This window comes from Lepisma saccharinum, chromosome 20, assembly GCF_977018435.1.
Source record: "Lepisma saccharinum chromosome 20, izLepSacc3.1, whole genome shotgun sequence".
Lineage (NCBI taxonomy): Eukaryota > Metazoa > Arthropoda > Insecta > Zygentoma > Lepismatidae > Lepisma > Lepisma saccharinum.
The window spans coordinates 2,704,499-2,727,357 of NC_139248.1; the positions used below are offsets into that span (position 1 = coordinate 2,704,499).

At 41.9% G+C, this 22,859-nt stretch overlaps 1 protein-coding gene across 2 annotated transcripts in view; it reads left to right on the forward strand.

The window, feature by feature from the left end:
* The window catches only part of LOC146003339 (neuropilin and tolloid-like protein 2), a 423,782-nt gene that overhangs the window by 194,551 nt on the left and 206,372 nt on the right, over positions 1–22,859 (forward strand). For both annotated transcript variants that reach the window (XR_014443822.1, XM_083141621.1), the window contains exon 4: positions 21,791–21,968. Coding sequence is in view for 1 of the 2 variants with exons in the window: in XM_083141621.1 (XP_082997747.1) it covers positions 21,791–21,968 (178 nt within the window). In the remaining variant the exon portion in view is untranslated. The remainder of the gene's footprint in view (positions 1–21,790; positions 21,969–22,859) is intronic.

Genomic DNA, 22,859 nt, shown 5'->3' on the forward strand with positions numbered 1-22,859 from the left:
CGAAGCAGATATGAAGCGTCCCTTATGAAGAACTTCCACGTGCGTTATGAAGTCCTGAATCGCCAAATGGAACTGGATGCCTTGATCTTTATTAGATTGCTACCCGCGGGGAAGTTAGATAAATTGCCATGTACGAGGGTTGACCGAAAAGTTCGGGTACTTCTATAATCTATAATACTTCCATTGAACGAGGGAAATACATAATGCTAGAAACACCAGTTTACGTTCTCACCTACTCAACAAAAATTTACTAAATGCATCCCTCAAATATTCATTGAATTAGGTTAATTTGTCACTTCTGTCGCTTGCTTGTCTGATCACGACGATGAGAATGAGTGATGATGAAATTCATGGACACTCACCCATGCCTAGGCCGATATTGGAGGCCGGGACTGGTGTGTCAAGTTGTAACCCTTTCTCAAGACATCCAAATGTCAACCGCAAAAATGCAGTCCCCAGTGTATTATGTGGAAGTAAATGTCCCTTCATCAATTTTCATCACATCCTCAACATCGCGATTAGCCAAACGTGGCAGAACAGCGACGCTATATAAAAATCAAACAAAATCAATCTTATCACCATTAACGCTCATCGTTGCAATTAGCCAAAGTGGAATTAATGCGACGTTCCTCTACACATTCGAGTACAAACAATAGGAGAAAACAAATGACTATCTACTTTTGTTCGTTAGTTTGCCAGAGGTTTGCCCATGTAGGTAGAACTGTAAAATTGGCTGCAAAGACGCTCTAATCTCTCGATCTAGCGCAGTTGGGAAGCTGACATTGGATTCCTGAGAAATACGATCCTAGAATCCGACACCTGTCACGAACATGTGTGCTTCCTGACATCCCATCGTCTTATCCAGCCTCTTTCAAATGGAGGATGGGAGTGCTTCTTCGTTTTCAGGCTTGCCAACTCTGGGAAGAGAAAAGTTGGTGTTTGCAATTTAGAAAGTGTACGTAATCTGAATAAACCCAACCTAATATGACGTCAAGGCAAGACAAACTAAAGAATTACATCGCCTGCCTTTACGTCGCTTTTCTACCACTTTTGGCGACGATGGGGATGAATACTGGTGAGAAGTCCAGGCCAGGACTCGAAACTGCAACCTTTGGTGGATCCACCTCTTAACAAGATTAGCCACAAAGGCAGCTAATAACACTCATTCATGCAGTCACAAAAGTTATAACAAGAATATAATAGAAAGAAAGAAAAAATCAATACCATAAATTTCTGGATAATACTGGGTAGCGCATATTTTTTCTGCAAATATCAATAGGCAACCCTGTCAAGACGCAGATGCGAATGTGCAGAAGTCTCCCTTGCTTAAGCAGATGCAATATATGTCTACTTTGGGACAAGATCTAGGTATGTATTGGATATTCAGAATTGCAAGAGTCTTAGATATTAGGGGTGTAAGGGGTGATTTTCCACATAGTACACCCAACTGTCAACCTCACTTCCACGTTAGTACACCCTGGACTGCGTTTTGCAGACGAACGAGGCTCTGGCGACTGGCACTCTGGCCAGTATAATTTTGTGTGTGTTGTCCTGTTTTTTTGTCCTTGTGTGTGCTGAGGGCCCTTTACAGCCTCAGCTTTTAACGGAAGTCAGAACATTTTAAGTTTTTAAGATTTTACTTATGCAACGTTCGAGTTGTTCTTTGTAAAGATAAGGGGCTGGACCCCGTATAATATGACGGGTGCAAAATAGCCTTAGTGCTGACGCACCCACAATTTTAAATTCAAATTCATCAAATTCCTCTTAGATATTAGTTTTGGACAAGATCTGGAAACGTATTGAATATTTAGAATTGGATGAGATTTTGAGAACTAGTTCTGTACATGCTTGGGCTTCGTATTGTATATGTAGAATTGGTTGAATTTCAGATATCCTGTTCTGGATATCCCATGGACGTTCAATGGGCATCCACAAATTGAAATCCAAAACTGGATATACCGTGGGTGTCCATTGGATATCCAGAATTTGATATAGAAAATTGGATCTTCCATGGATGTCCATGCATCTGATCTGGATATTTGTTCTGTGTGGATTATGAGACGCCGCCTCCTGGTAGAGACCTGTACAGCATCTTCCGTTTGCTCTCAATGCTCCCTTTCCTCCAAACTTCTCATTTCGGATTCTTGTTTCCACAGAATTCTCCTCCTCCTTCCATTTTCCTCTCGGATCGGCTTTTCGATCTCCGACCGCCGACTCAAAGATGCGTGAAATCCGGTTTGTTGGTTTCTTCCTTCAACAAGCGACCAAACCTCCCCACCCCATCCCCAGAAAGGACGGCTTCTCTTGAGATACGAACCGCAAAAAAGCGATTTTCCCTTTTTTTCCTCATCGCCGCAGCTTGATTCCGTGCCCCCCCCCCCCCCGCCCCCGGCCCTCTGGCGTCTGGGAAAAGCCGGAGCCTCATTATGAACCTGTAGGACGTCGTGCATCAGCCTAAGCTGGCGGTAAGATATCTGGAAGCAGAAGTTGTTTGCATCTGGCAAATTCCTTTCGCGTTGTGTTTGGGTTATTTGACTTTGTTTTCCTGTCGCCGGGCAGACTGCAATTCTCAATCTGCCATTTTCTCTCTCTTGTTGTCTGTATATATATATATATATATATATGTGTGTGTGTGTGTGTGTGTGTCTGTGTGCATCTCGTTCAGTCTGCTCGCTGTCTTAGATTCTGGCTCTTTATCTGTCTCTCTTCCCACTTTATTTATCTCTGCTACTTTTTCTCCAAATTTTTCACCTTCACTCACTCTGTCACACACACACACACAAACACACAGACACCCTCTGTATCTGTTACCACGTCTCTCTCTTTTACCCTTACTCTCTCTCTCTTTTACCATTACTCTCTCTCTCTCTTTTACCATTACTCTCTCTCTCTTTTACCATTACTCTCTCTCTCTTTTACCATTACTCTCTCTCTCTTTTACCATTACTCTCTCTCTCTTTTGCCATTACTATCTCTCTCTCTCTTTTGCCATTACTATCTCTCTCTCTCTCTTTTGCCATTAATATCTCTCTCTCTCTCTCTTTTGCCATTACTCTCTCTCTCTTTTGCCATTACTCTCTCTCTCTTTTGCCATTACTATCTCTCTCTCTCTCTTTTGCCATTACTATCTCTCTCTCTCTCTTTTGCCATTACTATCTCTCTCTCTCTCTCTCTCTCTCTCTCTCTCTCTCTCTCTCTTTTGCCATTACTATCTCTCTCTTTCTTTTCCCATGTCTTTCTCTTTTACATTTTTTCCTATATTTCCCATGTGTATCTCTATTTTGCCATGCTACTCAATTTTCAGATGTATCTCTCTATTGTCAGTTGTAGCTTTCTTTTTCCCCATCTCTCTCCCTTTGCCCCCACGTGTCTCTCTCTCTCCCTTTTTCCCCACGTGTCTCTCTCTCTCCCTTTTTCCCCACGTGTCTCTCTCTCTCCCTTTTTCCCCACGTGTCTCTCTCTCTCCCTTTTTCCCCACGTGTCTCTCTCTCTCCCTTTTTCCCCACGTCTCTCTCTCTCTCTCCCTTTTCCCCACGTCTCTCTCTCTCTCTCTACCTCTACCTTTTCCCCCACGTGTCTCTCTCTCTCCCTTTTCCCCCCCACGTGTCTCTCTCTCCCTTTTCCCCCCCACGTGTCTCTCTCTCTCTCCCTTTACCCTCCACGTGTCTCTCTCTCTCTCCCTTTTCCCCCACGTGTGTCTCTCTCTCTCTCTCTCTCTCTCTCTCTCTCTCTCTCTCTCTCTCTCTCTCTCTCTCTACCTTTTCCCCCACGTGTCTCTCTCTCTCTTTTCCCCCACGTGTCTTTCTCTCTCTCCCTTTTCCCCAACGTGTCTCTCTCTCTCTCTCTCTCTCCCTTTTCCCCAACGTGTCTCTCTCTCTCTCTCTCCCTTTTCCCCAACGTGTCTCTCTCTCTCTCTCTCCCTTTTCCCCAACGTGTGTCTCTCTCTCTCTCTCCCTTTTCCCCAACGTCTCTCTCTATCTCTATCTCTCTCCCTTTTCCCCAACGTCTCTCTCTATCTCTATCTCTCTCCCTTTTACCAAACGTGTCTCTCTCTCTCTCTCCCTTTTACCAAACGTCTCTCTCTCTCTCTATCTCTCTCCTTTTTACCAAACGTGTCTCTCTCTCTCTCTCTCTCTCTCTCTCCCTTTTACCAAACGTCTCTCTCTCCCCCTTTTCCAAAACGTGTGTTCTCTCTCTCTCTCTCTCTCTCTCTCTCTCTCTCTCTCTCTCTCTCTCTCTCTCTCTCTCTCTCTCTCTCTCTCTCTCTTTCCCAATTTTTGTATGTATTTACGTATATATGGATAGATATTATTTATATTTCGTTATTTTAAGAGGCACTGTATAATATCAAAGATTTTCGGCTGATTGTCTTAGCCCGATTTAAATTGCAAGGAATTGAGACAGAAGCGATACACCTTGTCCCCTTGGCGGTCAGCAGATAAAACAACGGACGAAGCTGTTCATTAAAAAGATCCCCAGGCTAAGAAGTTCGTTCCCCCAAGAGATCTTGATGACTGAGAGACAATCCCCTGGGCAGAAGAACGTGCAGCGGATTTTCGAGTGCTTCGGATAACTCGACACAAAAGAGAAGGATTTTCTGGGTTACAAGTCGCACGCACTGCAGATCAATTCACATTCATCTCCGCACCTGTACGTTCATTATATGTACACACGCACGCACTCAGTGTCTATGCGTATACAGTACTGACAATCTTTCACAGAGCATAGAAGGCATCAATCAGGACGAAAAAGTCGTTGAAATGTGTTTGTGTTTTTTTACAGAGTAAGGTTAGCTACATAAGAGGGTTATAATAAAATACATGTCAGAAATAAAAAAGGAAAGAATTAAAGTTAAATGATAATTGTTCTTAAATTAGCCCACATTATTGTCGAACTGCATTTCTATACATTGGGACTTTACCCCCAGTGGCGTTACCAATTTGTGCATCCAATAGTAGGAAATGGCCCTCACGTGTTTAGCCACAGGTTATTTATTATTATTATTATTATTTTACAGAATAACAGGTTCTTTCAAGTATACCATAACGTTTTGATCGCCCCTCGTATTTTGCATTTGGATACCCTAATCAGCTAATTGTTAAAAATTTAATAAGTTTCGATATATTGTTGAAGATGGTAGCAATGTTAATGATTACATTGGCTGGCATTACAGGTAACAGTAAAAAGATTATGATAAGAAAAGCACCCGATTCAGCTTGTGACGTAAACACCGTGAATGGATGCGAGGCCTCTTGGGGGAGTTCCCCTTTAACCTTGCCGCACGCTGCTTTCAAGGTGATTTGCAGCCTTGCAGCAGGCGGGGAACGAATACGGAGACGCTCGAAAAGAGTTGAGGAAGCTGGCAGAACACAGACTCGCAAATGAATGACGGACATAATTTAGGGACGGATACGCGACCCGCGGTGTCTACGGAGATGCGAAGCTCCTTTCGTATCCATTCTCTCTCTCTTTCTCTCTCTCTCTCTCTCTCTCTCTCTCTCTCTCTCTCTCTCTCTCTCTCTCTTCCTATTCTTCCTTTGTCTTTATCTCTTTTTGCTCATCTTTCATCTTCTCTCCCTCTCTCCTTTGTTGTCTCCCTGTCTCCGTCTAACTCCACCTATTTATATTGTTCTGTATTCTTCTCTTTGCACCCTCACCTCCCTGTATTATCTCCTTTCTATATTTTCTCCTTCCCTTATATGGTTGTCTGTATCATTCTCTTTCTCCAGCTCCTATTCTTCTTTCTCTCTCTGTATCTTTCTCTTTCCTCCTTCTCTCTCCCATTTCATCTTTCTCTTTTGTTCCTTTCTCTCTTTACTTTTTCATCTCTTTCCCCTCCCTTTCTATCTTTCTCTTTTTCTCTCTTTATATATCTCTCTATTTTTGTCTATCTCCCTCTCTATATTTCTTTCTATCTCTCTCTTCCTATCCTCTTCATCTTTCTATACTCTCCTCCCTTTTAACTCTTTCTCTCTCTGCCCTTTTAAATTTCTTTGTCTTCCTCTTCTTTCTCTTTTTCTTTCTATTCTGTTAAATTTTAAGTTAACAATTATGCATACCAACATTATGTTGCGCTGTGGAAAATATAGGACGTTAGGATTCGTTAATTAATAGGAGGCGAAGTGATGGAAATGTGTAAACTCAAGAAAAGAAAGGGTTGACTTACTTAGTCAGTTCATTCACATGAATGCGTTAGGAGCCTTTACAATACATAATTTGTGTGAATATAATTCTACATGGAGTTGATATGGGATAGAATTTACCGACACTGAATTTATAATTTTGCATTGTGCTTTATAATTATCTATAGGAAAAAATAGGCCATCGCTTCTTTAGCACCATAGAAGAGTAGGTGTTAGAAAGCTAGATGTAAATATAAATACGAATGAGTCTAGCCTCAGGGTTAATGGAACAAAGGATAGGACCTTCTTTGAGCAAAATGAACTGGTGGGAGTTTCCCAATCTCTTAGCAGCAGAGCATGTTGACGCCGCAACTTAATTTGTTCAACTGACCTCTATCGTGAAAACCTCGAACTGTCTGATCAACTTAAATATAGAATTGATGGTGTTCAGAGATTTGTACATATCAGTTCATATTTCCCTTTTATCTTTCTCCACCTTTATTTCTCTCCTACATAGCCCCATCTCTCCCCCTCCCCATCTTTTTGGCTTGCTTATGTTACACTTTTTCTTCCTCTTTCCCACACTCTATCTCCGCCCTCACTTTCTGTGTACACGCGTATCAATCCACTCATTTAACTTTATATTTCTATTTGTGTTTATCAGTTTTTATTTTTCTCCCTTCCCTTTTTGTCTTTCTCTGTCTTTATTTTCCTCCTTTCTCTAGTCATTCCCTCATTTTGTTTCTCTTTTCCCTCGTTCTTGTCTCTCTCCCTTTTTCTCTTCTTTTTTATCATTCTCTTTCTTTCTTGCCTTTCCTCTCCCCCTTCTCTTTCCCGAGTTTTTCTCCTTTTATCCCATTTCTTTTTTCTTTCATCTCTCTTCCTCTTTATCATATTTGCTCTTCCTTCTTTCTCTCCCTAGTTATTTTTCCTTTTTTATTTGTTCTTTTCTATCTTTATTTTCATGGCTCTCCCTTTCCTTATCTCCTTATCTTTCGTGCTTGTCCTCTCTCTCCTATTTCCATAGTTATTCCCCCTCTCTTTCTTCTTGTATTTCCCTTTGCTTCCCCTCCCTTCTCTGAGGCAAAGAACGCGACGCGAGAGACTAATTCCATAAACTTGTTCCTCGGCTGCTTGAAAGGCCTCCGTGGATGCCATTGGCCACCCTCCGGATGAATGGGGACGGCAGGAAGTCGGATGTTTGCAACTGAAAAGGAGGATCTGTCGTGAAAAGCAGCTCTTGAGTACCACTTCGTTTGGCAGCCTCTCTTCCTAAAGGACGACCACTCCTGGTTCTCCGGGAATGGTTACAGCAAAACTTTGGAGGAGGATGCTCCTTTAAATTCCATGTTGGCAGAGACGCACCGAGAGTTTCAATTCTTCCTCTTTATCACCTCGTCGGAAGAAAATCCTGTCGAAACAGTTTTCTCATTCGGTTTCCTTTTAGAATGCGGTTTACTCGCCTACAAGTGTTCATTCAGTCAGAAACTCTTCCGCAATTCCACCACAAGGTTTTCTATTGAGCAGCGCACTCTATTCTATAGGCTGCTGCACTTTTACAACAGCGTGCCTAATGTTTTCCTACCAGAACAGTTTTCGAGCATCAACATTTGCCTAAAGTCTTGTCATTCTTTCCTTCCACCTATTTCTCTCTCCCTCTCGGTTTTTCTTGTTTCTTTTTCATTTTCTTTCGCTTTTCTTTTGTCTTTCTCGATTTTCTGTAAGGTTTCCATTTTCTGTTTCTTTTATATTTTTCTATTTTCTCTTTCTCAGTTCCTAATTCTCTTTTGTCTTTTCCTCTGTATTTTCCTCTTTCCTTCTCTTTGTATTTTACTCTTTCCCTCTCTTTGTATTTTACTCTTTCCCTCTCTTTGTATTTTACTCTTTCCCTCTCTTTGTATTCTTCTTTGTCTTTCACTCTCTTTGTATTCTTCTTTGTCTTTCACTCTCTTTGTATTCTTCTTTGTCTTTCACTCTCTTTGTATTCTTCTTTGTCTTTCACTCTCTTTGTATTCTTCTTTGTCTTTCACTCTCTTTGTATTCTTCTTTGACTTTCACTCTCTTTGTAATTCTTCTTTGACTTTCACTCTCTTTGTATTCTTCTTTGACTTTCACTCTTTCTCCATCTTCTCATTTCCTATCATCTTCTCATTATGTGGTACTGTTTCGTTTTGGAATTGTAGACCACGGGCATAACCACAGAAAATTTTCCAAGGGGGAAAATAATCTTTTATTTCGAGATATTGGTAACACGTTGCTTGCATGTCATCATAACAAAGAAGTTTTTAAGGGAGATAGAAAAAAGAGACTAAGTAATCAGAGTGGAGAATGAGAGAACGGATTAGAAATAACGAACCCAACAGAGAAAGAGAGACGAGAAGGAAAGAGAAGAAACATGCGTGACAGAAAATAAAGAAGAAATACACACCCACGCACGCAGAGAGAGAGAGAAAAGAGAGAGAGAAATTGGGGTGTAGAAAATAAGTTAAACACAGAAGGGGAGCGAACACACAAACGAGATAGAGAAATGAAGACGCGGCACAGAGACGTAGAAAGAAGTAGGAAAGCTAGAAGGAGATATAGAAGGGAGATAGAAAGAAGAACAGGAATAACAGAAGATGAGAAGATTGACAAAGCAGGAAGTAAAACTCAGACATAAAATGATCGAAAAGATAGGATTTGTACATGAGGAGGTACTAAAGCTGAGAAAAGGTCGAAAACTAGAAGCAAGATACAAAGGACGGAGTTCTCTACTCAGTTACAAATAAAATGGATTGAGGAAGAAGACATTTTTCCCTTTCCAACAAATTAAATAATATTGCCATAATAAAGAAGTATACGAAATATTGTTAAACTAAGCACTGCCATATATGAGAAGCTCTGCTATGGGTTTAACACGTCACGAAACAATGCCGAACCTCTCTCTATAGGAGTGTCCCGTGGCGATTCCCATGTGGAAATGATAAAAATGTTTTCCCTGTATAATTGCGGCGGTAGTTCTGGAGCGATAATAAATCAGGAAAATTTACAGCGCTTATTGCTGCCAGACATGCCGAACCACGTGACACCAACGACCAAGGACACCAATAAAAGGCACCAACTGGAAGTGGGCGTGGTTTGGAATCGGTGCAACAGTACACGGAGCGAGTTTCTGCCTCTTTTTTTAGGGTTTCCAAGCGCATCCTCCCCCCTGTTACACGCTTCTGGGTGATTTATGGAATATGGATGTAACGTATGACCCCATGCGGTTTTTCTCGGTGCGTACCAATTGCTAAAGCAGGGTTTCCTGTATCAAGAAATTGCTGGAGTAATGAATGATTACCAATCTGACTTCTTTTTTTATGAAAAATATTCGCAGTTCACGTTAGAGCTGTGTTTACGGCACGTGAGTGAAAAGAAATTTTGTTTCTGTGGGGAACACTGCCATGATTAGCATAAACTGTGCGCGCGCTTTTGTACAGAGTGATCAAAAAGTCAAGCAGCCCATGGAGGGACTATAAAAGATGTTGGAAATGGCCACCATTCAGTTCCTTACACATGTGCACCTTTTGATCATGTTCCTGAAGACCCCCTGGAGTGTATCACATGAAATGTTGTCCAGTACGTTGAATATTAGTCTTCAGTTCATCCATAGTGTGTGGATGCGTTACGTAGGCCCAGACTTCGGAAATCCCCAGAGGAAAAAGTTCGGCGGAGTGAGATCGGGAGACCTGGGCTTCCATAGTGGCTTCGTAATGATGCGCCCAGGTAACAGATTCAAGATAGTCCATGCTCACACGAGAGGTATGGGCTGTTGCACTGTCCTGCTGAAACCATGTTATGTCCTTTTCCTCGTCAGTCAGAGAGTGAAAGAATTGCGTGACTTATGGCAATTGCTGCACTGATATCCGTTACTTTGTCTTCTGCGAGAACTTTCGGTCTACCACTTCGGGGTGCATCAACCACACTCCCTGTAATCTTGAACTTATCATACAGACGTTTAATTGTTGATTTCTTCGGAGGTGTCTTCTCAGGATACGCCTCGGCGAAGCATACCGCGGTGGTTCCGTAACTCAAACTCCGTATGTACTGTTCCAGAATGAAGATCCGTTCCTCAAGTGAGTACACCATCCTGCTGTAGACCTCTACACTGCTTCCTGCCTCAACTAGCACCACCAGTCACCTGCAACACAATAAAAAACAAATGTTACGTGGGTTGCGTGACTTTTTGATCACTCGTATATTAGGCCTCGTAGATAACTTAGTGGGTTAAGCTGCCGCCTTCTACTCAAGACTAGCCGACCTTGTGTGGTGAAGTGGTTAGCACAGCGTGCTACGACGTCAGGGGTCCCGGGTTCGAATTCCAACATTGTGAGTGTCACTTTATAAAATTTTATCATGCCAGAAGTTACAAATAGCCAGTTCTTCACGATTGGTTCTTAAAACAATTATTTGAAAGGGTTGACCCCTTAAACTCTCATCTCGGCACCACGTTGCGGGTTCGAATCCCGGCATGGGTGTTCCATCAGTTTCATCTAATGATAACTCATTCTCGTCGTCGCGATTAGCCACAAGTGGGAAAAGGGGGCGTCAAATTAAACATTATAATCGCAGCTCGTCACTATGATGCCTTTTTCTTCTACACTCTCTTTGGAATCTGTGGGTTGGTTGATTTGGTTTATTTTACTTCGCTTTTCTGCCACTTTTCACTAATTGCGAAGATGGGGATGAGTGAAGATATGAGGAAATTGATGAAGTGCTAACTACTTCGCGAAAGCCGGCTTGAATCTGTGGAGCAAGACCGCGCATAACGGTAAAGAAGGGGAGAAAGCGAGCGGGCAGAGCAAAGCCGTGCACGCTGCTGGAAAGATCTGGTAACTTCAGTCGCGTTTCTCCTCCATGTACCGATTTACCCCCATCATGCGTTCATAGGTCGATCTCTCTCTAGTTACTTGCGCCGTCGTTCGCGTGCTTCAGAGATTCCCAGGACAGAGTTTACATACCTGTTCTAATATGGATAGGCTAATATACACATATCAATTGTTGACACCCAGAACACCATAACTTATGCAACTTGGAGACTGGCGTCTGGATGCACGGCCGGTATAACTAACTAAAACTAACTAACTCTCTAGCCTTCTTAAACCCGAAGGTTCATGTCTGCAGCAACACAGGCCTTCCATCTGTCCCTATCTTGAACAAGATCTATATACTCTTTTCCATCCCTACCGATTTCCTTTAGGTCCAACTCAACGTTGTCCCTCCATCTTCGTCTTGGCCTTCCTACAGGTCTCTTACCATCAGGTTTCCCAACAAGAATCCTGTACGGCCGGTATAATCCTCCGAAAGGCTTGTTGTCATCCATGTACGTGATTGTCGTTTCATCCATTTCATTACCATTCACTCTCATCTTCGCGGTTAGCCAACAGTGGCAGAAGTACGAAGTGAAATAAATCAATTCCATCAATCAGCATCATAGGCGTGCGGGACCCTCTGATTAGAGGGAAAAAACTGATTTCATTTCGCTGTTTTATTGTATTGTTGGGTCTGGAACAGGGGCGTATGTAGTCTGTGCGGACCCACCGAACATCACTGTATTAGAAGAATTCAAACCTCCATGCCGAAAACGTTTCATCCACCCTTATTTCAACTATCTCTGGTTCAGAGACTATTTAACACATGGACATGGTTTCGTGCAGCAGGTTCAAGAGAACTAAATATAATTTACAACAGTAGGTGGTGGGGGGGCCGTTGCCACCAACTTTTTGTCACTGCGCTATGGCCTCTTAATGCTAAGCCTTGTCTACGAAGAAAAAATGAACTTCCCCCTCCTAACATTTGTCATCCAATTGCCACTACTGATTTCCAATGTATGGGCAATTTATTCTGCAGACACGTATAGGTAACACAACCAAGGATTAAAGTTTGTGGAAGTGTTAATAACTGCTAGTGAACGATGGGAGATAATTCAATTTCGTAGGAAATAATGCACCTTTCTCCCCCCCCCCCCCATCCTCTAGTTTCCTTGAACGTTCGTCGGCTTGACAATACTTAATTGTTTGACCATAATACAGGGTGGTCCAAAAGTGTGGAAACACCTGAATACAAATTGAATGGCATTATATTTCCAAAAACTAACATTGCAGGTTTGTAATGAGGGTGGGGGAAATGTTATAGGGCATATGACGATGACGGCCGCCATCTTGAAATCCGCAATCTTGAATGCAACTTTAAAATTTCAAATGTAAACCATGTCGTGTAATACCTCATTTCAATAGGAAATTTTCTCGCGAGTTCTATTGTGTGCATAATTTTGCTCTAGCATCAACAGGAACGAAGTTATTAACGTTTTTATGCTTGCTTTATCGTTGCAGGTGACGTAACATAGCATGAGTCTCACGCAGGCAGAACGCATTGAGATCGTGTTGATGTCAGGCGAACGAAGCACGAGGGTGATTGCAGACGATTTTAACCACCGTCACCCAGATAGGGTCCCCATCCATTATGGTACAGTCAGTAAAGTGCTTGCAAAATTTCGTGAAACCGGGACTGGCTGACAAACCAAAATCACGATGGCGCCCCTCCTCATTACGGAAATTGTGTTCGTAATTAACACGTTCCACAGTTAAAGCCAGTCTTGATACCCATTCGTGCAAAACCCTGCGTAAAGTGTCTGCAGTAATGCTGGCACATGCGTCAATGATGCGTTGCTTAAGGTGAACAATATCTCGAATTTTCTCGGAGTAAACGATGGCCTTGACATGTCCCCACAGGTAGAAATCCAGCGGAGTGAGGTCTGGGGAACGTGGTGGCCACTCCACAGCACCTCGTCGTCCAATCCAAGCGTTGGGAAACTGCACATCCAGGTACTGACGAACACAATTTCCGTAATGAGGAGGGGTGCCATCGTGATTTTGGTTTATCAGCAACAGACCCGGTTTCACGAAATGTGCAATCACTTTACTGACAGTACCATAATGGATGGGACCCTATCTGGGTGACGGTTAAAATCGTCTGCAATCACCCTCGTGCTTCGTTCGCCTGACATCAACACGATCTCAATGCGTTCTGCCTCCGTGAGACTCATGCTGTGTTACGTCACCTGCAACGATAAAGCAAGCATAAAAACGTTAATAACTTCGTCCCTGTTGGTGCTAGAGCAACATTATGCACACCGTTGAACTCGCGAGAAAATTTCCTATGGAAATGAGGTATTACACGACATGGTTTACATTTGAAATTTTAAAGTTGCATTCAAGATTGCGGATTTCAAGATGGCGGCCGTCATCGTCATATGCCCTATAACATTTTCCCCACCCCTCTTACAAACCTGCAATGTTAGTTTTTGGAAATATCATGCTATTCAATTTTTATTCAGGTGTTTCCACACTTTTGGACCACCCTGTATTATTAAAAAACGAAGATCAGATTAGGGGGGCAACTGATTTCGCTCGCACCCCCGTGCGCACGCCTACGATCACCATAACTTAATCATTTTGTGCATAACTCCCTTGTCCTTATGCTGCTAGAATGCCATTTTTCCACAGTTGCTGCTTGTATGGTAAATCATAATGAATCCTGTGGTTCAAAAAAGTGACGTAAACTGTAAAATATGACAAGAGGAGAATGAAGAGAAAAATGAAAATAAACGTTGAAATGTCGATTAGGTCTAAATAGAGAGGCGGTGCTCTTCATATTTCAGACGCGGCTTGGTATTGGCAATGATGCATTACGTGTCAGCGCGGGACTTCAAAGGAAATTTCTTTTCCTCCTCTTGACGGATGGAAGAGGATGAATAGAAGGAGAGATCTCAGCCAATTTCGTCTCGTCTCTGTCTCTCTCTTTTTCTCTTTAATTACCGTAAGCCCCATTGGCTTCCAAGTATTTTAAAAGTTAAAAGAATCTCGGAAACCATTCCGACGGTTCTCTAATTTCGTTACATTTCTTTCCCCCTTTTTTCTACTCGCTACTTTCATTCGTGTAGTTCATGTTCTGCGGAACGTTTGTAATATCTCGACAACGAGCTTCATTGGCGGAGTGCTTAGAGCATCACGAAAAGGCCCACGGAGACTGGGTTCGAATCCAGACCCTGAGCATGGATGTTCTGTGAGTGTCCCTTCATCAATTTCAGTGGCGTACGCAGCATTTTTAAAAAGGGAGGGTTACGTATTCTTTGGGGGGAGATCTGCTCTCATATTGTAATCTTTTCTTACCTTTGACATTGTGGTTTTAGTGATACTGAAAAAAAAGGAGGGCCACCCCCAACCTCTCCCCCTCTTCGGCACACCACTAATCGTCACTCATTCTCATCTTCGCGATTGGCAGAAAGGCAAAGTAAAATCAACCAATCAATTAAAGGTAAAATTCCCCCCAGTGCAGTGCATCACCTTGAGAAAGTGTTCGGAATGTACAGGTAGGACCCACGCATTTTCGAACTCTGCCATGATGAACGTGATGTGATTAGCACCACCCTCCCCTGTCTTTGCTCCTTCAAGTATTCACTAGTTGAATATTGATTGGGTGAATCTCAGATCCGTTTTATGCAGGGACATTTTCGGGGGGGATTCGCTCCTGGGATCGCCCACGACGCGAATCGAACCCAGGCCTCCCGCGTGGCAGTCAGAATCATACCGACGGGACCAACGTGGCTATGATTGAACTAAATTTCAGGGAATTTAGTTTTGTACATCTTTTAGCTATTCATATAAGATGAACAGGTATTAGAATAACAGCTAATAACACCATTATGCCTTGTTTCCATGATAACCAAAAACTCAATATGCTGACCAAGGCAGAATTTATTTTATTATAAAACATAAAACTAAACGTTAAGTTTCAACCTTCTAGCAAGGTATTTTTTATTATTTATTTATTTGTACAGAGCCTGAAGAAGATCTTGCTAGAAGGTTGAAACGAAACGTTTAGTTGTATATTTTATAATAAAATAAATTCTGCCTTGGTCAGCTTATTAGGTTTTCGCTAATAGCACCCAAACTCTTGAATTTGATTTATTGAAATTAAAACGTTAAATGACTCGGCACTAATGCTATTCGCAGAGTACATGAATCCTTATATTGAACGCATCTTCCTTCGTCGAAATAATTATTTCGATAAGTTCGATTTAATTGATCGAATCATAAGAGAACTTATTCGATCGAAGAAAGGAATTTAATTAAGTTGGATAGATCTTTAATATTTTTTTCTCTAGATAGATAAATTATAATTTGAACAAATAAGTTAAAGAAAACCGGATGATCTCCGCTCCTCCTTCGCAGAGACTGGGCTAAAATACCTGAAATGAACTAAATGTCTATATGCTGACGATTTTGTATAAACATTCCGCGAACTTTTGGGTTCAATCTTGTATTTTCAACGTGCAAATTCAACTGTCGCAAGAGCTTACACTAGAAATCTTTTGCATCAGAAATGTTTCGACTTGTATTTACTTTCCTCTCTCGACTACTCATCTTCCCTTGTATCGCGGAGCGAGTCCCTTGCGTAGTCGCATCGAATCTCTCTCTCAGCGCTGTTTACCGAAGCTTGGCACGAGCTGACAAAGAATCTGCCGTCTGCAGGAATTCTCTTCTTCCGTTCGGAAAATCCGTGTGAAATGGCGCGAAGCACTCCCGCCAAAACCCAGCGGCTGATGCAACGTTTCTCCACGCTGTGTGCAGTTCCTCTCGGCCCCAAGTGTTGCCAGCTTGTTTGTTTATTTATGAACCGTCCGTTCTAGTATATACATAGGCTGTAGCCGTATATCGTCAAGAAACTTGCACAGCGTGTAGAAGGTCAGCTTTTCTTGAAAATGTTTTGCCCCTTGAGAACTCGTTTCGATGATGAGTTCTTTGAATACGGTAGATTCTCTCTTGTATGTATCCATTTGCTCATTACAGATTCGTAGTTGCTAGTGACATCTATTTTTACTGAGGAGAGTTGAAGCGACGGCCCAAGTTCCTATTCTTAATTCCGAACTAATCATAGCATATACATTTTTTTACATAGTTCGATTTCTATTTATGCCTATTAACACATAGTTCATTGACTTAATGCTTGCTTACTAAGTACTTTCTGGAGAATGGCTTTTCCCTTCGGTATACTCCTGTGTGCCTGTTTGTGAGCCATTCGTTCACTGCCGTCTTGCATAGGGAATATGCTGCTGTTATGGATCACGTGACGTGAAATGCGATGGGTATTACGCTCTGTCTCGGAAGCCTGTCGAGCAAGGCCGCGCGTGACTGTAGAGAAGGGGAGAAAACTAGTGGGCGGAGCTGAACACTGCAAACGGTGGGTAGCTGCACCCCTTCATGCACTCACTTTCCCTCTCAAGCGTTCATTGGTGGAGCCCTCTCGAGTTTTATTTGCAAGGGACTTTTTCTTTCGTTTGCTCCACAGATTCCCGATACAAGCGAACCTTTCGTGGCCAAACTCTAAACGTGATGTTGTTCGATTGTGTCTTGTTCCTGATCCAGTTGACCAACGGTAGAATTCCCGGAAGTCTATGAGTCACAGAGGTGTTCATTTTATATCATCTTCACCGTTAACCTCATATGCCCTCACGAATCACCCAAGCCATCGCCCTTCCTCATCCTCATAAGTCCTCCAGTGGGTGAGGTCTGCTCTCGCGAGGGTCGCACACTTGATGGTGAACAATTCTGATAAATGAGGGGTTCAGAACACAAGTGGTGTTAACTTCATTCAATACAGTTTTGAGAGAAAGACTTATTTAGATAACTTCCTATGTTCAGCTGTTGGGGCACAAACATAATGATGAGTCTATGAGCAAGAATTTGACACTTAAGAGATACTTACTTCCAGCACTGAAATGTTGATACTTCACAGTTCTGAGTTGTACATGTAACTCCATTTCCATGAAAAGTGGAGTTACGTCACTTGTGCTCTGAACACCTCAAGTGGTTTCACATTACATTGTAAATATTGACGAAAATTTTTGTTTTTTAATTTCAATACTTCATTGATTGGTTGATGTATTTTACTTAACGTCGCACTTCTGTAACTTTTAGCTAATCGCGACGATGAGGATATGATGAGATGGACGGTGGGATAATCGCAAACATACAGGGTGAGTCAGAAATATGGCTACACGTTTGAAGTAAATATAGTGTGATTGTGAGACTGGCGAGACGTGATCTTAACGTAACATTGTTGCCGTAGACACTGGTGAAGAGAATGAATGATTGCTTACATCAAATTGTTATTCAGTTTGTCCATTGTTGTGCTCATGGTTCTCACGATAATTATGTGTGCAATTGCCCACCCGCAACTGTAACTTGCTGCTGCATGTTCAGCGCCATCTTGGCTAATGACGTAAACTCGGGCGCGTGACTTATCCGAAATGATAAGAAAATGAAGTTTCAAGTTTAATTCACCATTCACCATTTCCCTCTACATTGTACAGTAACACACCATGTTTACTTGGTAAGTGCAGCCATATTGACTCGCCCTGCTTATGCCACAACACAAGCCACCCAGAAGAATATCCTGACGTGGGTCCCGGCGCCAAACCCTCGTTGGCCTGCACTATGGAAGTGAGGTTGACCGTTGGTGCCTTCTCATGTCACCCCTTAAATACTCGAGCGACACACTCTTTCGCGTTCTAATATAAACCAAAGGCCACATAAGTGAGAGACGATATTTCCTCGGAAATCCTCTACGACAGCGCCTCTACCGGAATATGTTGGCAGTAGAGCACTTTAAAAAATTCTTGAATGAACCTCGTATAAACCCACGCTTCGAATTTTTTCTAATCACTAATGGGGCCAGCTACATCAGACCGTCCAACGCGTCTTGGGGCAGACAGTCTGGCTCCAACAGCGGAGGGTTCTGCTGAGTTACTCCAGCAAGAAACGTGAAATTATGTTAATTTCGCTGCGGAGAAAATGTACTTTCTCTTGTCCATACAGTGTTGCCAACTGGAATAGAACAATTTCCACCAAATTATCAAGTATACAAAAATCTCTCTCGTGGTTTAAGGAGCAAAGCAGAGTTGTAATGTCAGTGGTCCCAATCTCGAGTCCCGGAATCCTCGTGACGTAAACACAACCTATTTAAGGCCGCGCACAGAGTCCCATTGCCGCTGTTTTCTGGCTTTCGAGACTGACGTCCTCCTTCTCACGTAGCTAACCAGTTGTATTCGTGGTCAACGTTGAAATTTTTGTAACTTCTACCGAAAACGCTAAATAACAAGTCAAACCAAATCAAGAATTTCAATTATAAAGCGTGTTTCATAAAGTGCGCAGGTTATAAATCGCTTGTCATTTTTTTGTTTGAAGGTTGGCAACACTGTTCTTATCATTTTCGTTCTCTTATCATTCCGATTATTAATTGAGCAATTTTCCAGATGTTCAGTAGAGTTGCCATGGAGCGGTTCACTATCCAGGAACGCGTCGTTATTTTGAAAACACATGACAGAAACGGGAAGTGCCCTGCGTTGGATGAACTGGATACCCTGAATATGTGATTTTCCACACTTTTCTATTGTTGTCGGGGTGCCAGGAATAAACCTCCATTAAGCAAACAATGCATTGCTACCGCATGGTCGACAGTTTACGAACACTCTGCATAGCACTCCCAGTTGCTCGATAGTGAACCGCTCCATGGCAACTCAACTGAACATCTGAAAAGAAAAAGAAAACAATTGCTTAATTAATAATCGGAATTATAAGAGAGAACGAAAATGATAAGAACAGTGTTGCCAAACTAGAAACAAAAAATGACAAGCGATTTAAAACCTACGCACTTTATGAAACACCCTTTATTTATCAGAAGAGAATCCGTTGATTTATGCAGCCTTCATACTTTTTGTGTGTAGAGATGAGTTTCTTTGTTCTCCTTGACGGTTTGTTAACTCGAGAACTAAAATCTTTGACATACTTTAAAATTAACATCAAAACATTTAAAATGTTGAGGGAATTTGACGATGAAACAAAACAACTCTGAATTTTCCGTATTGATCGAGACAGACCCCCCTCCTTCAAAAGAAAAGCATAACGTTAATGGGCAGAACTCAAGACTTGTTGAGCCTTGTAGAATGAAGTTTACTGGTTCGGGTCCCGACCTGGTTTTAGATTCTTGGCTGGTTAGTATCATTGAAAAACTTTTATTTTGAATTTTTATATTTAGCATTCCTTACTTTTGTCTTCTTTGCTTAATCGCGACGATGAAGATGAGTGACGATATTCGCTGTGCTCACCACTTCACCACGGAGATAGACTTTCATTTCAAGACAATCAGAAAATGGTGAGGGGTCATTAATTTTGCTTAAACATGATCAAACGCACTTCTTTCCTGAACCATTTTCACTTAAAACTTCAAACATCTAAAGGAAAATTCCAAATTTTTATCTGGGGTTGGTTAATTCCATGGGCAGGGTGTTGCTAATTTATGCACAACCTGAAACCGTAATATCGAATATAATTGTAAAAAATACAGTAGGAACCTTACTAACAATTAGGCACAGAGAACTCGCAAGATTTAGTGAGAAAGAACAGAATTGCCAACACTGTAACTACAGAACCAGAGAATTCGGACGTTACATGGCAGAGAAATGTATCAGCTTTAAGAAAAAAAAGAACATCTCGAAGCACGCTGGAAGAATTTTTCGTCTGGAAAACAAGGAAAAAAAGATAAACTAAAAGTAAGAGATTCTGGGATGGGGCTAGAGTGTTTCTGGCAACTTGTTTCCAACGAAAATATTGCGAAATGGCCTTCTTGTGTTTCGTAGTCGTGCGTAAGGCCATTCCACCTTTTCTTGTTCTTTTTCCGTTCTGCGTTAATAAGAAAAGGTGGACAAATGCCTCATGTGCCGGACAATCTTTTCTTTCGTTGTGTATTTCCAGGTGCTTTTATCGGCTCCATTTCGCCCGTGTGTGGTAAACAGATTGCCCACATTTACTTCGCTACTGCCTCAACATTAAGAAAAGGAAGAAACAAAAGAAAATCGTGGATCGAACGCCGTCGTGTTGACTGGGAGGTGGGAGTGACAGAATGCCCATCATTTGTCTCCTTTTTCGTCCGCCATTTTTTATTCGCAGCTCGAAAGAGATAGGACGGTTTCGTTCCGTTTTCTTTCAGTAACGGATACCGGGGGTGATGGATTGAACCCCGATTTCGGAAAACCGGCGGGAGGGGCGAGATAAAAAGCAGAAGTATTTCGAGAATTCGCAAAAGCAGAATTACAAGCATTTTTCTCGTCACGTGTTCCTTAGTCGTTTATTTTCCCGCAAGATGGCGGCAGGAGCAACGTTGCAAACAGATTGCGGAAAATGGCGTTTATTTGTACACTGTGATAAAATTATATTAAGGATTCTGTGCAGGATTTTGGAAACAAGATTAAAATGTAAGTGAAACCACGAGACATAAACTAAGCTTTGTCTAACTTGATTGTATCTCTTAGGTTTCGTAACTAAATAATGTAGTTAATAAGTGGCATAGTGCTTTGAGTAATGGCGTTACAAAGCTCCAAATCCTGTCGAAATCTTCTATTAAGTTGCTACTTTAATTTGCAACCTGTCCCTGTAGTCTGTTGAGCAACATCGCACATGACGGTAGAGAAAGCGAGTGGGCAGAGCAAAGCTGTGCGCGTTGCTGCAAACGGATGGTAGCTGCAGCCGAGATTTGCCCCTCACGCGTTCTCGAGTCACTACTTGTGCAAAGGACTTGTTATCGTTCATTTGCTCCACAGACTCCTGGAGCAGAGTATATCTACACGGACAACCCAAGATAATTTTCTAAAAGAAGTCTAATTCGAACAGTTGTCCTGATATTGGATATGCTGACGTCACCATAAGAAACAAAGGTTTTAAGATAGCAAAAAGATGAAAGAAGCAATACAAAATGAGACAGTGGCGAAGGACAGCGAAATAAAGAAACAAGGCACAGAATGGAGGAAGGGGAAAATATTTTTAAAGCGAGAGAGAAAGAAAGGCACAAGTAAAGGTGGGCGGGAAAGGTAAGAGAGAGAGAGGGGGGAGAAATTAAATGAAAGAAAAATATGAGCAAACGAGAGAGAGAGGATGAGAAATAGAAGAGGACTGACAAGAGAAAGAGAGTGAATAAAATTAAAGAAGCCGGACAAAAAAGAAATGGAAAAGAAAGGGAGTGAGCATGGAGAAAGAGATAAGACTAAGAAAATAAGATAAACAGCTAAAGAATATAGAAAACATTAAAAGAGAATATAGGAGGGAAGAGTAAGAAAATACTTTTTCCTCTGTCTAGTGGGGCTGTACGTATAACCTTATCTGTGCTAGTAGTATTCACTTATTAGCATATTCTCTTAAACGTTTATTGGTATTTGATGTAACTAAAGCATGCATGTTTCTTTTATTTTCAACATCGGACCCCGTAAATGTCATTCAGCACTCCTAGACGATTAATACTGCCACCTGCTCAGAGAACTAGACACATCATAGATTTCAAGATTTTGCCGTCTCTGTACCCTCGCTACATAAGTGAGCAATCATTTAACACAGCTACAGTTCATTAAAAAATCCTTATATTAGATGCTGAAGAATCGCGAGAAGAGTGTCACAGGTAGGAAGTTTAGTTTAGGCAGCGTATTTTAAATTTCCTGTACCGTTAGATTACCAAACCATTTCGGAAACGTTCCGTTGCTGTCGTAGAGGAAGGACGTGTCCGTGTGTAAGCTAATACCCAACGCTTGTCTCTTCCAGGTCGCTGCTACTACATGTTCGACTCCCGGAACTCGAAACGCGGTAACTTCTCGTCTCCAAATTATCCCGACCAGTATCCCGGAGGAGCCCTGTGCCACTATCACTTCCGGGGGAGGGAGTGGGAGGGCGTCAGGATAGCCTTCCATCACTTCGACTTGCAGCCGCCCTACACAGCAGGGTGAGTACTGTGTTTCCTTTACAACCACGTGTGTGTATTTGTTTCGAAAGTGTACCGAAATCTTCTTTCTTTGAATATTGCACTTTTTCACCATGTAACAAGAAAATGGTACAGTATAATCGGTATTTCGAATAAATACAAAATGAAAATAATTTTAAAACTTGTCGGAATATAATTTTTGTACAAGTGAAACTATATTAAATCGTGTTTTTTCGAGTGAATTCATGGCTTTTAGTTTCTCAGTGGAAGCAACGATGTCCTACAAAACTCCTAAATGAATTGTTTTTAAAAATGTATTACATCTGGCATGGGTCCTAATGGCTATTGCTCCAGTTGCCCCTCCCTAAGTCTTTCTTAAGTTGATGTGATTTCCAAGAGTCTGATGTGAGTCTTGTCTTTGGAGACTAATAGTGGGAAAATTCTGAAAAGTTATTCCCACACACCTGTCTGGCGATTTTTGCTGTGAAGTTCCTGTTCTGTGACTTCATTATCTTGACTGGTCTCTTCTTGAAGATGTGATTCTTCACCTGGAGTTCGTCCTGTGTTGAGTTTGTGGCCCTTACAAGCAACCATTCGGTCCTTAAAAGGACCACAAATTCAAATATATCGCTTCTTATTATCAGCAAAACTTTGTAAACTCGCAAAAGAGTGCAGAAGAAAACACACTACACCAGTGTTAATTCTTTCCGATCTTTCAAATAATTACCCTCTTAACTCCGTAAAAAAGAATTACATAATTGTGACGTAATTGAAATTACAAAGCAAAGGACTGCGGCGTCTCATTTGTTTTCTTTGAAATCTGCGCCTGCACTGACATCTATGAGACTACTTTGGAAGCTGCCTCATGGTTTGTTGCATTTCCTGGCCCACTTCGAAATCCGTGACTCGCAG